This window comes from Salmo salar, chromosome 14 (assembly GCF_965601325.2).
Source record: "Salmo salar chromosome 14, fSalSal1, whole genome shotgun sequence".
Lineage (NCBI taxonomy): Eukaryota > Metazoa > Chordata > Actinopteri > Salmoniformes > Salmonidae > Salmo > Salmo salar.
Genome location: NC_138304.1, coordinates 43,453,690 through 43,467,725, shown reverse-complemented (window position 1 = coordinate 43,467,725; position 14,036 = coordinate 43,453,690). Strand labels below are relative to the sequence as shown.

The following is a 14,036-nucleotide window of genomic DNA, read 5'->3' as shown; positions in this document are numbered from 1 at the left end:
GGGTTTTTGAGGATAGTGTATAAGTGCAGGGTTAGATGATGGTGCAATTTAAGATTTTCCCATTACCCTTTTCCATTTTTGTTGACCAAAATGTGCAATTCGCACTCCGACCTGAGAAAGGCAGCAATATGCAACACAGCGTCTAGTCTGCCGGAAATTCACACGGAGAAGAAGAAAAAAACAGCCCTCCCATCGACTCCTCCCATGAGCATCACTTATTGGATAATTGCCCTGAACGACTTTGAATAATAGTTCTCTGATTGGCTGTTCATACCTCGAGTGATTGAAAGCCCGCGCTTTACAAACTTTTCCAGACTATCTAAAAAAATAACAACACAAAATTGTGTATCTTTCCAAGATAATATTTAGCATTCCACTACTCACGAAGTCCTCACTAAACTCGATACAGTTGCGAGTGCATTCCCTGTAACTTTAGGAATCGGCGGGTTTTGTGGCAACTCTTCCTTAGCAACCAACTTCAATACAACAAGGAAAAGTCAACACAGCTGTTAGCGAGCTAGTTTGCTAATACGCTCATTTCAGGTTTACAAATAAAAAGGTGAGTTTTGGCCCGGTAAAAGTGAATTGTCTAATTTGGTGTGAAGCTAATTCACACGTTTTTAACGCATCTATTATTACTAGCTAAATTGTAATTATTTCGCCTATATTGCCTTGCCTCCCTTTATCTTACCTCATTTGCACACACTGTATATAGACTTCTCTATTGCGTTATTGACCGTACGTTTTGTTTATTCCATGTATAACTCTGTCGCAACGCTTTGCTTTATCTTGGCCAGGTCGCAGTTGTAAATGAGAACTTGTTCTCAACTGGCCTACCTGGTTTAAAAAAAACGTTAACTATCCTAACTAGGTGGTAGTAGTTAACGTTAGCAAGCTAACTGATGGCTAGCTACCTGTGTAGAATGGGAATAGCGAACTCCGGACCAGGGCGTGACTGGCGTCACTATACTTTGGTTACTTACCAGAATAAACATGTTGCTAGAGTTCATTTCTCAGAATACGCCGGGTGTCATTCGACGTTCCTCCCAAATACGAAATTGAGTAATACGAAATGTTCACTACGCGATGCATGTTAAGGTAGCCTAGTGGTTAGAGCGTTGGACTAGTAACCGAAAGGTTGCTAGATCAACTCCCTGAGCTGACAAGGTAAAAATCTGTCGTTCTGCCCCTGAACAAGGCAGTTAACCCACTGTTCATAGGCCGTCATTGTAAATAAGAATGTGTTCTTAACTGACTTGCCTAGTTAAAATAAAGGTTTAAAATGAATAAATCAGAGCTATTGAAGCCAGTCACGAGAGCAGCGAAGTAGTGAGAGCGTACGACGCCCTGGACCAGAGCTAGGGTGGGGACAACAAAGTTTTACTGCACCAGAAACACCATCTCTGTTAAAGCTGAATAACGTACATCCTTTCCATAGACCAAAGCCCACAATGTCGCTGTGGACTGAGTCCCGTTGGACAGAGAATCAAGGCAACCCTCGTGCTAAAGGGGACACAGTTTATGTTGTCAAGGATGACTCCTCGGACCTCCTGGAGGATGACTCATTTGACCTAAACAAGTCCTATCCATGTGTCGGGCGGCCACTGTACAAGGGCCAGGCTCTAGAACGCTGGCGTTTTCCTGCATCCATAGCAGGTGTGTCTGGGTGCTTCCTGCAACTGCCTCATGGGTGTATTCATTAGTCAGATTCTGTTTGGTCTGTTAAACGTTTTGCAACAGAAACTGTTTATTCTAAGAACTAAACCGGGAGGGACCTACCGGAATTTCTCGAATAAACTTGTTTTCATTGCCTAATGTTTTCTGTTTGTAGAACTTTTTACAACGGAATCTGTCTAATGAATACACCCTCAGGTGTTTCCCTCTAGCTCATACTTGTGGGATAGGAGTTAACATGGGACTGTCAAACACAATGCCCGTGATGTGTGTGTGTGTGTGTGTGTGTGTGTGTGTGTGGCAGGTTTACTTACAGCTGAGATGGTAGTCTCTAGCCAGAACACAATTGAAAGAGGCCGTGGCATCACAACGCAGTGGGAACAGGCTTATACACTATCATTACTAGTTCATGTCAACCTGTTTGTTCTAGCTTGTCATCACAAGATCCTATACTGTACATCGTAACCCCTTCCTTTCTCTAGGTGATTCTCAGAACTCCTGTAGCTCTGTGGCTATGAGAGACATTCAGATCCCCAGCCGGCATGGCTCAGGATCACACAGCCAGTCAGATTCGCTGTCCACTCTGTCTGAGTCAGACAGAACCCTGCTCAGCCTGCTGACCTGTGCAGGAGGCTTTGCGCTCTCAGGACCTCCAGCTGTCCACAACCCCAACAAGGCAGTCCTCACTGTAGACTGCAAGAGCACAAAGGTAGGGTCACTATATGACTGCAATTGGGCTATATTTCAAATGTTCTCTCACAATGCAAATGGCTTTGAAATCAGATTAAAGGTATATGAACTTGAAACTTAAAGGCTTAGTCAAATGTGTTCCTTTATTTTTATATACATTTCCACACTGAGGTCAGAATAATACTGTGATAATGCCATTGTAGTGTAAGAACTGCGTAGACTGCCTGAAATTTCAGCTGGTTATGGTGGGATGGGGTTTTGGCCTTCCTGGTGACATCACCAGGTGGTACATTTTGTTAATAAAACAAGAGTTCCAAACCCCTCTGCCAATCACAGCTAGTCTTCAGTTTTCCCCTCCCCACTCTGACTGTCCTAGTAAAATTTTAACTTGAGAAATTTCTCTTTGCTAAGAAGCTTTTTATAATTTATGTAGAAGTCTTTGTTTCACGGCTAAAGAGGGATCATTGGCACAAGAGACTTATTTTTTTATTTTTTTCAGATATTGGCTGCAAATGTGAAGGCATGCACATTGTTTGAGTGCACCAGCAATGATCTGATTGGACAAAAGCTGTCCTGCTTCCTGAAGAAGACCAATCAGGTCCTGGAAGAAACTTTAAGTGAGGGGTGTCTTCAGACAGATGGAAATGTAGCAGTGGTGTCTGGGAAAGTGGTAAGAATGATTTTGCAAATAATGGCTTAATTGTTTTCCTTCTGCACAGCCTTCTGTTTCATGTCAAATTATTATTCTTCTGTCTTGCTTAAGAGTACAGACAATCTCACGTCCTTAGATCACGGCATTGAGATGACTCCTGTTTTCTTCTCTGTAAAGTTGGATGCAGTGAGCCAGCGTGGTACTGAGGTCCCAGTGTCTGTATGGACCCAGAGACAGTCACAGGAAGGACAGCATTGCCTGGTCATGATGGAGCGTGTGGAGAGAATCTCAGCCCTTGTCTCCTTCTCACAAGATGTAAGTTACACACATTCCAAGATGTGGTTCAGTGGCAGCTGACATCCTGCAAAAGTCATTTCTGGGTCATGTTCTGTAAGGGCACATAGCACATGTTCTGAAACATAAAAGTCCAGGTAGTCCCTGTCTGTGGTTCAGTATGGTGCCTAATAAATACAACCACAAGGCCTCTGTAGCCTGACTCAATGAGCGACTGCGTTTATTTCCAGGGGAGCATCTTGAGCTGTGACCTGGCCTTTGCCCATCTGCATGGTTACAGGCAGACTGAGGAGCTGACAGGGATGTCTATCAGAGAGATGATCCCCTCTCTACAGATCCCCCTCCACAGCCGTGCTCTGGCCAAGGTCAGTCCACACACACACACACCTCTGCCCCATATAGAGCACTGGTTTAACCCTGAGGTAACATCTCCCTTCCCTCAGATGCTGAGGGTCCAGAGGGTGTCCAGTCGATGCAGGGGGGGCACCTCCCTCCTCCTCTGTATTAAACTCCAGGGGGCAGTGGTGTGTGGGAAACCCCAGCAGCTGAAGGAGGGGTTGGGCTGCCCAGAACCCCAAAACCCCCCTGGTAGACCTGAGGACCAGCAGGGTTCCCCCATCTCCTCCCCAGTCTGCAGAGCACCACAGCCAGAACATTGTGAAAATGGAAAGGAACTGTCCTCTGGTAGAACAGGTTTCTCATTCCCGATCTCTGAGAAATGTTACTATAGAATTGTTTGTGTGTGTATGTTAGGTAGTTTGTGCATGTAAGAAAGACTTCTTGCACACAAAAAAGCAGTATTTGATATCTAAAGATCTTGTTTGTGTGTCATGCTGTCCGTCAGGAGTTAAAGAGAACAGCAGCCTCCTCTCCCCTGGTTCGGGGCTGGTCTATTCTGGGACGGTGTGGGTGTACGCCCCTCTTAGCGGTCTCCTCACCCTCCACCCTGATGGCTCTATCAACAGCATCCACAACCACCTGTCCCTCAGTCTCCTGGGCTTTGGGAATGCAGAGCTACAGGGGAAGGTATTAAAGTAACTTCTCTCATACACTCTGGTTCAATCAAATGTATTTAGGAAGCCCTCATTTTTTTTTTTTTTTTTTTTTACATCAGCAAATGTCAGTGCTATACAGAAACCCAGCCTACCCCCCCCTTAAGAAGTAAGGCCTGAGGGGCTGTGGTACATGGCTAATATACCATTGCTACGGGCTGTTCTTATGCATGATGCAACCTCGGGTGCCTTATTGCTATTATAAATTGGTTACAAATGTAATTGAAACAGTAAAAATATGTTGCCATACCTGTGGTATACAGTCTGATATACCATTGGCTTTTAGCCAGTCAGCCAATGCTTTTCTAATACACACAATATTCATTAGTATCATAATTATGAACTCTGTGGCCTTCATTGTATTTAGTTATTGGCTGACGCAAACGAGACTCATTTTATGGTCCTCTAGATTCAACAAGCTGTACAGGGTTCTGTAACGTAGCTCTAGTTTCTACTCCAGGGTTGGGGTCGCTTCAGAAAGTAAACCCCGTTCCAATTCAAGTTTTCCTTATTGATGTGAATTGTAACTGTCTTTGTCATGTGTCCTACAGGATGTCACGTTCCTGATTCCTGCCTTCTATGATTGGTTCTGTGGCTTGGAAAATGGTGCCATTACCCTACCCCAACAACCAGGGGGTGGGCTCCTACACACTGGCTCATCACACCCCTCCAACACAGGTGACTCATCTGTAGTTTAGTTTCTCTCCATCGTAGGGCAGTGTTCTTCTCCCTCAGTTCTTGATGGCTGTCGTAGTGTATGTGTAACCGATGTGAAATGGCTAGTTAGTTAGCGGTGGTGCGCGCTAATGGCGTTTCAATCAGTGACGTCACTCGCTCTGAGACCTGAAGTAGGGTTTCCCCTTGCGTTGCAAGGGCCGTGGCTTTTATGGCACGATGGGTAATGATGCTTCGTGGGGTGTCAGTTGTTGATGTGTGCAAGGGTCCCTGGTTCGAGCCCAGGTTGGGGCGAAGAGAGAGACGGAACCTACACTGTTACATATGCAGGATTTTGTTCATCCTAATACTAACACCTGATTCAGCTAGTCAACTATTAATCAAAGACCTTGACTATCCCAATTATGTACAGATGTTACATCTTAATTTGACCAGTTTCTCACAGGGAAATGATCCTGCAGCAACAGGAAATGTGCATTATGTTGAATTATAATTAATGGACACTTTTGTAGGGGTTGATACATTTATAGTTGGGATACATTAAGTCTGACAATTAAGTGGAGATTTTTTTTTTACTTTAGAAGATTTTTAAACATTGAATACACTATTTGCCTTTCCTGCTGTGCAGTGATGGTGCTCAAATTAGGATAGTATGTGTAAGTGCTGGGCTAGCACAAAGGTCCCCAGCAGGGAAAGGGTTGGATCTCATCACTAACCTGCATTTCTGAAGTGTTACTAGTGCTCGTGTTATTCATGAAATGCATTTCCTTTCTACATTGTCAGTGTGTTCTGCCTCTTCATGCATCATTTACATGTGATAATCTTGTGTTCACTGGGTTTGTCAAATCACGTAGTTTTCCAGAATCCAAGTAATGCAGTCAAAAGGGAATAACAATCCTGAGTAATTAGATTTGAATAAAAATAATTGTTTCTGGCTGTCTAGACCCCAGCTCTCTGCTGGCAGCTGACATGGCCATGGTGCAAAAGGCAGAACAGGGGAGAAACCTCTCCACTGGGAAGGGCAGGATCTTCACTGGCTCCAGTACCAGACTGGAGCAGCAGGGCAGCACTCCCTCCACCCTGGACCCTCCGGAGGTTACTTCCACACCCATGATCAGGTAAGTCACCTATGGACAAGTTCAGTCCTGAAATAACCATGTAATGTGGGGGTGTCCTGTTCCCTTTGGTTTTAATTTCCACCTTTACCTCTGACACCTGACTTCCCACTTGAATGAATCAGACAAACTTAAAGGCAATGATCAAAGTCAGCAGGTGAGGCCTGGAGGTAGGCCAGTTGCTAACCTAATAAAAATGTTGTGGATCTACATGAAGTGTTTAATGATAGCGGTTGATATGGGATGGGGCCTACCTGTCAGTGTTTCTGTAGGGGCTAGGTGCCTAACTAGGTTTCTCTCCACAGGGTTGATGACACTGCAGAACTGATGGAAGAAGCTGCCCTGTGTCCCAGCCAGTGTGACAGTGGAGATGACACCCACGACCTGCTACAGTCCTTTGCCCTGGTGGAGAGAGGCGAGGTACTCTGCCTGTCACTCACTCACCCTCCAACCTGTAGCCCAGGAGGGCAGCCCCTCAGTGGGGTGGGACCAGGTATGAATTAGCTAACAAAAACATTTTGACATCCAAATTCACTTCAAATTTTCCTCTGAGAATGGGCTTTAATGTAGACGTGTTATTTGTATTACTTAAGGCACTCCAACCATGGATGAGCGCAGCCGAGCACGGCCCTGCCGCCCCACCCCATACCATGCCAAAGACCCCCAGCAGCCATGTGACCTGTCAGCCCTGCAGGACTCCAGCTTCGAGGTGATCTCCCTGGGCAGCCGTTCCTCCTCAGGGTTCTGTGAGAAGTGGGCTGGGTGTCATGGGGGGTCCAGCCCGACGGCGGTCACCTCTCGGACAGCCCAGGTTGTGGACTCGGCCAGCTGCTACCTGGACCTGGACACCAATGGGGAGCTGGTAACCCGGGCCATGGCCGACCTGAACCTGAGTGGAGTTCTAGAGCTGCGTAGTGTTGGAGGTGACGATGACTTCTCCCATACCTCGGTTGATACCGCCGAGCTCCTGCGTACCCCTTCACCGTACGTGGTCGAGTCCGACCAGGAAGAGGGACCTGGATGTGTGGAGGTCCGGAACAGTCAATTAAAAGGACTGGCGGGGGAGGACGAACGTGACCAGTGGGCTGTGTTCTCTGTTCTCCACAACGTCCAAAGCCAGGACTCTAGACAGATCAATGGAGAGATGCAGTTGATCTCGGATGCCCCTCCCAACACCTCCACCCCTAAGAAGCAGCAGGAGAATGAGTGCTCCAAGACCCCACAGCACATCACAGAGGGGAGCTATGATGGCAGTGTTTACCACAGGGATGGAACAAGAATCGGTTGGTACCTCTTCACAAGCTCTCACTTAGCTTTTATCTTTGAGAAGAGCTGAGCTTCCAGGTCTAGAGCAACTCCTAAAGATGGTGTGTGTAATCAGCTCTGTGGTACTCGATTACAAAGTTGGTTTTAGAACTACGAGGATTAATCATAGCCTCTCCCTCTCTTTCCTCCAGAGGTGCAGTGTGAGATCCGTAGGGCTGAGCTTCATGGGGCCAGGTGTGTTTTCTGTGTGTGGCTGAGCAGGCCTGGACAGCAGGAGGCCATGTTGCATCATAGTGGCATTTACAGCAACAGAGCTTCACTACAAAACTCATCCTCACTCAGTCTGGGAGAGGTCAGTAAATTCCTGCTTAATCTGGAAAATCACCTTTTTATTTAATTGTTTGGTTGATTTGGACAGGTTGACAGATTTTTTTGCTTTTACCTGGTCTGGTTAAGATATGAGTATTCTGCTGCAAACATTTACTTCCACATTTTGTTACAAAGTCAGCTTAAAATTTAAAAATTTACATTTTGTATTTTATCTACACAATACTCTAGTCAAACTGGGTGAAAAATTGTCATATTTGTGAACTAAAACGCAATCTTGATTAGGTAGTATTGAATAACAAGTTACTCTCCTTTGACAGTGATTACACTCTTTCTGGGTAAGTCCCACACCTGGATTGTACAATATTTGCATGTTCTTTTAAATTCTTCAACCTCTGTCAAGTTGTTGATCATTGCTAGACAGCCATTTTCAAGTCTTGCCACAGAGTTTGAATCTGATTTAAGTCAACTTTAACTAGGCCACTCAGAAACATGTAATGTTGTCTTGGTAAACTCCAGTGTATCTGACTTTTTTTTTTTTTTTTCCTGCTGAAAGTTATGTTTGTTGGAAAGCAGACTGAACCAGGTTTTCCTCTTCTTTTATCATAAATTCCCTAGTCCTTGCCAGTGACAAGCATACCCATAACATGATGCAGCCACCACCATGCTTGAAAATATGAAGTGGTACTCAGATGTTGGATTTTCCCCAACATACCACTTTGTATTCGTACATGATGTTAATTCCAGTTTAACCTGAGTGCCTTAATGCAAACAGGATGCATGTTTTGGAATATTTTTTTTCCTGTACAGCCTTCCTCTTCACTCAATCAATTACGTTAGTATTGGGGTGTAACTACAATGTTGTTCCACAGCCATTAAACTGTTTTAGTCACCATTGGCCTCTTGGCGAAATCCCTAAGCGGTTCCTTCCTCTCCGGCAACGGCGTTAGGCAGGACGCCTGTATCTTTGTAGTGACTGGGTGTATTGATACACCATCCAAATTGTAATTTATAACTTCACCATGCTCAAAGGGATATTCAATGTCTGTTTTTAGTTTATTTTGACCCATATACCATTAGGAGCCCTTTGCCAGGCATTGGAAAACCTCCCTGGTCTTATTGGTTGAATCTGTTTTGAAATTCACTGCTTAAGGACCTTACAGATAATTGTGTGGGGTACAGAGATGAGGTAGTCATTTAAAAATAATCTTAAACACTTTCACACAGTGAGTCCATGCGACTTGTGATTTGTTCAAGACATGTTTACTCCTGAATGTATTTAGACTGGCCATAACAAAGGGTTATTGATATTTCGGCTCTTTTTTTTGTTGTAAAAATTGAGACTTTTCCACTGACATTGTATGTAGGCCAGTGACAAACACAATGTTTTAAATTTGGGCTGTGACACAACAAAACGAAAATCAAGGGTGTGTTTGCTTTCTGAAGGCACTTTATTTGTATATTTTGACTCAGGCGATCTTGGAGGCCAGCCGTGGCGGTGCCGGTGAGGCACTGCTCTCCACATTGGATCTGGACCATTCCCGTGCATGCGATGGCCAGTTCTCAGAGCTGTACCAGCCGCTCCACGCCGTGGGGAAAGGGGCCTTCGGCTTTGTGTGGCAGGCTTGCAGACGCTCTGACAGAGAGAAGGTGAGACTGACTGGGGACTCGTTCCATTTTTACTAGTAAAGATGAAGACCAACCACTCTCCCACCTTATGAGTACCACAACCTGTCTTTATGTAGGGGAGTGTATTTAAAAAATATATATATATATATATATATATATATATTAAATAATTATACAAAATGTGACTCAACTTTGAATTCCAGGTAACTGTATGACCGCAATGTGGGCGTTTCATGCTTACAAGGTTTCACTGCATCCAGATTCAGTTTTTGGAAAGGTAACTCATGGATTTGTGTATTCAAATATTGTTAAAGTGTGATTGTCCCTCCTATGTGTGTAGGTGGTGGTGAAGTTTATCAGGAAGGGAAGGATAGTCAGTGAATGCTGGGTGGATGACCCCGTGCTGGGCCGCGTCAGCCAGGAGGTCGCCATACTCACCCGCCTGACACACCACAACATCGTCAAGGCAACAATGTTTTTAGTTTGTTTGTTCCATGTTTTTAATGTGGTTCTGTGGTAACCCACATCTCCTCCATACAGAATAATACAACCCTTCTACACTAAACAGTTTAGAGGCTCTTTTCCTAACATTTATCTGTTTATTCTCTCTCATCTGTGTGTCTCAGGTCCTGGAGGTGTTTGAGAACGAGGGTTACTTCCAGATGGTGATGGAAAAGCATGGGGATGGTCTGGACCTGTTTGAGTTCATAGACAAACAGCCCCAGCTGGACGAGCCTCTGGCCAGCTACATCTTCAGACAGGTACGGGACAGGAGGGGGAGACAGAGGAAGAATGAGTGCTTTTCCTTTTTGCACCTGTGTGTAGAAAGGAAACAGAATATGGGTGGAAAAATGTGATGCGTATTGTGTGAAATGTCACCACTTTCTGTCTCACCATCTCCTTTTCTCCCCCCCCCCCCCCCCCCCTCCAGTTGGTGGCAGCGGTGGTGTATCTGAGGAACAAAGGCATCCTCCACAGGGACATCAAGGATGAGAACATCATCATTAACACAGAGTTCCACATCAGACTCATAGACTTTGGCTCTGCTGTCCCGCTGGCTCCAGGGAAGCTTTTCTACACCTTCTGTGGCACACTGGAGTACTGCTCCCCAGAGGTGCTGAAGGGCAACCCGTAAGTACACGTTTTTTTTTCTGGATCAAGAAGGTGCTTAGGTGATGGCGTAGCAGGGGCATGACGGGAGTCGTGGCAATGGGGCGTGGCTGAATTTAAATAAACTTTTTAGAGGCCCCCATCTTGGCGGTGTAGAGATGTCTGAATTTAAGCCAATTACCTGCAATTATACACTATTTGGGAATTTTATTAGGATCGCTGTTGCAAAAGCAGCATTATGCCATGGAGCTGATATTTTGATTTAAATCTAATTTGGTGCAATTCTATGCATTTTGCCATGGCTAATGCTGTGTTTTGCTTAAACATAACACAATCAATACTGCTAATTTCATTGTTTTGGGAATTTTAAATTCTTCCTGGCTGTTAAGCTTTTCTTTTTCTGTTATTTTTCCAAGATTTATATTTTTCCTACATGTGTTATCTTGTTTTAGTCATTTTAAGTTTATACAAGGTGTTTTTCCATTCCCCAAAAAATTGAATGCAGAAAAATCCCTATAAACACACACACTGCCACTTCTAAGGCCAACGCAGGCTGAGGGGGTAGTATACACAACTGTTAGGACAAAACCGTTTTTGCAACATGATTTTATAAAACTATAAACTAGGAAATGCCATAAATGAGAGTGGCCCTTTATTTTTAAGTTTACTGTGGGTTCCTTGTTTACTGTGGGTTCCTCCCCTGTGTTGCGTAGCTACAGTGGTCCAGAGCTGGAGTTGTGGTCTCTGGGGGTGCTGCTCTACACATTGCTGTTCGGTGAGAACCCTTTCTGTGACATGGAGGAGACCCTGCAGTCCAAACTCAAGTCCCCCTTCCCTGTCTCTCCAGGTAGGACATCAGTCAGAAACTGGTGTAATAGTGGGTACCGGTTACCAAGATTTAGATTTCCTGGGATAAATAACTGCTTGAAAGCTAACTTGTTTCTATGAACAGCATGACATGTAATGGAACTGTTTAAATTATATATAAATTGGTGTTGTCAGCATGCGCAATCATCCAATTTTGTTTCTGATTTACACATCACTATCTGCCGTTTGGGAGTTAAGTTATTTTTTTTATTTGCACCTGTGGTTGGTTGCTTTAAATCCGTGTGCACTCGCTCTCTGCCATCCTCTAGCATCAATTCCATTCAAGTTGCCTCAAATGGCTAATCAAGATGGATATACAGCATGTACAAAACATTAACACCTTCCTAATATTGCGTTGCACCCCCCTTTTGCCCTCAGAACAGCCTTGTATATTAAACGGTCATTCATTAGTTAAATATACACTTCTAACCGTTTTACTCTTGCCCAATATGCTCTGCTCTGGCCTCTTTTTATATAGCTCTTGTGGAGTCCCAGGAAAAGCTACTACAATACCTTAATTGGGACTTTTTTATTTGTATTTTTAGCATTTCTTGAACTGAGGGATTCTGAATGTTAAATGCAGCAGCAAAAAACTCTGCCTTTTGAAGCGTGAGAACGCGTGATGGCCAAAACACGACCATTCGATGATAAGCGACTTATTCAAGAATGTCATTAGAATGAGGACAACTAAACTTTAATTTAACTGGGGAAGGAATGAAGTAATATGCACATTGCGCAACATGAAAGGTAGGCTGTCAGCCTACTAATTACAATTTTATAGCCTAGCACATGTTTAACTTTGTAGGCCACATGTCCTTCACCAGCATCGCTTGTTCTCAACTTCATGGGTTGAACGAGGTGTGCAATTCCAGTCAAATAATAGTCCACACACAAGATTACTCAAGCTTGTTTCATTTATTTACCCAAGAGCATACATCTATAGACTTATATATTTTTCTGTGTTGTATAACAGCACAAACTTGGTCTCATACATTTTAATGTAGGGCTCATCTGCCTCAGGTAGCATCCAGCTTGTTTTCATGCCACTCAAATCCAGACATGTGTATATGCTGTAATGGTTTTGGCGGGAAATACCGGGTTACCCAGGAGAGTGATTATATATATATATATTTTTTTTTTAACAAATGGGCAATTTCACTTTCTTTTTTTTTTTTTTCCTTCTCCACAACCCTGCTACTAAACAGTGCTATGAATGGTGTCTGACCTCTTCCTGTGCTCCCCCAGACCTGCATGCTATGCTGTCAGGAATGCTGCAGCCTGACCCCCAACAGAGAATGACCCTGGAGCAGCTCCTGCTGCAGCCCTGGATTCGCCAACCCATCTGCCTGGCTGACTACAGCTGGGAGGGAGTGTTCCCCTACTGCAAGAGCCACGGTCAGTGGAGGCGACGAGACCCTCTTCTCTCCATTCTTATCACCCAATAGCTAAACAAACGACAGCCACTTTAGTCTGTAGGGTACAGTGTCCGTATTAGGACATCAGATATTTACCCATAGTCACTTTCCTCTTGTCTTCACAGCTCCCCCACAGTACCACGAGTCTGTTCCTGGGGACTTTCTAGGCCAGGGCTTGTACCCGGACACTAGAGATGATTCTTCACTTCCTTCTGATGATGACGATGAGAGGTCCATGGCCGCCATGACAACTGAGCTCATGAAGTACCTCTCTGATGAATGAGTGAACTTCAGTGGTGCATTTTAATCTTCTGACTTCCTCTCTCCTGGATCTCCTTCCCTTCATATGCACTGATCTGTAAACCTCTGTCCATATTCTCTATCCTATGGGAAGGAGACGAGGGGTGGGAGAACCATTTTAGACTCGAGATGCACCCCAGGTCCCGTCATCGTATATATCAGGACCTGGACTGACTGAAGAGACTCTAAATACCAAGTGTGCTTTTACTACCAGAATAAATAAATGCCATTTTTAGAATGTGGATTTTGGGGGGAGATGTATCCTTGAAGTTATGTATATGAATACAACCAAAGAGGTACAGCAAAATAATGGGCTGAACATACAACACCTACGGGTGCCTTTATTTGCTGTAATCTATTTATTAGAGGGACTGTGGTATATTGGGTAATGAATGTAGCGTAGCTGCCAAAGCCTTATAATGGGTCATAAACTGAAGACCAGTTTCACTTCAAAATATAAAATGCACTGATGCCTCGAGCAGAGGGTTGACTGATTTAGGTGCCACTGCTCGCCAACGGGCCAGATGATTCACTTTGCTTTTATCTGTTGTCTGATTCTATTAAACAATTATGTTAAAGAAGTAGTGGTGTAAACTGCTTATTTATGCTTGTCGTTTCTGCAAAATTGTAAGTCTTTCACAGTATTTTAATATTTAATTCGTATGCTTTTCAGTTTGACTGTTTCCCGTTTTAACATTGCAAATAAAATATCCAAATATTTAAAGCTAGAATCCTCGTTTGCAAAAATGTTTTTTGGGGGGGGTCTTGATAAACACCTCCCCTATTTATTTGGACCATGAAGCTAAAACTAATTTGTCTCTTGCAGCATTTTTGATTTGAGAATGTTTTGAGGCGACGGTGAAGAATGCAATCTTTTTTGGCGGGGGTCTTGTACTTTAAGTATGAGTCCCTCCATTTTGATGGTGATATAAGTATTTGGACAAATTCACTTAGCATATTTAGTTAATAG

At 44.0% G+C, this 14,036-nt stretch overlaps 1 protein-coding gene across 3 annotated transcripts; it reads left to right on the top strand.

Moving 5' to 3' along the window:
- Positions 1-271: 271 nt before the first annotated feature.
- On the top strand, positions 272-13,797 carry pask (PAS domain containing serine/threonine kinase). Of its 3 annotated transcripts, none has more exons than XM_014141210.3 (20): positions 273-559; positions 1,439-1,656; positions 2,157-2,383; positions 2,864-3,034; positions 3,194-3,331; positions 3,541-3,675; positions 3,754-3,994; positions 4,155-4,336; positions 4,914-5,040; positions 5,981-6,155; positions 6,458-6,645; positions 6,746-7,435; positions 7,610-7,770; positions 9,219-9,395; positions 9,715-9,840; positions 10,001-10,135; positions 10,306-10,505; positions 11,198-11,331; positions 12,597-12,746; positions 12,892-13,797. In XM_014141210.3, the coding sequence occupies exons 2-20, from the start codon at positions 1,452-1,454 to the stop codon at positions 13,047-13,049; spliced, it is 3,720 nt and encodes a 1,239-aa protein (XP_013996685.3). In that variant the 5' UTR covers positions 273-559; positions 1,439-1,451; the 3' UTR covers positions 13,050-13,797. The 3 variants fall into 3 exon arrangements, with proteins under 3 accessions (XP_013996686.3, XP_013996685.3, XP_013996684.3); XM_014141209.3 differs by having other exon boundaries at positions 3,754-4,003; XM_014141211.3 differs by lacking the exon at positions 1,439-1,656 and having other exon boundaries at positions 272-559; positions 3,754-4,003.
- The last annotated feature ends 239 nt before the right edge of the window (positions 13,798-14,036 follow it).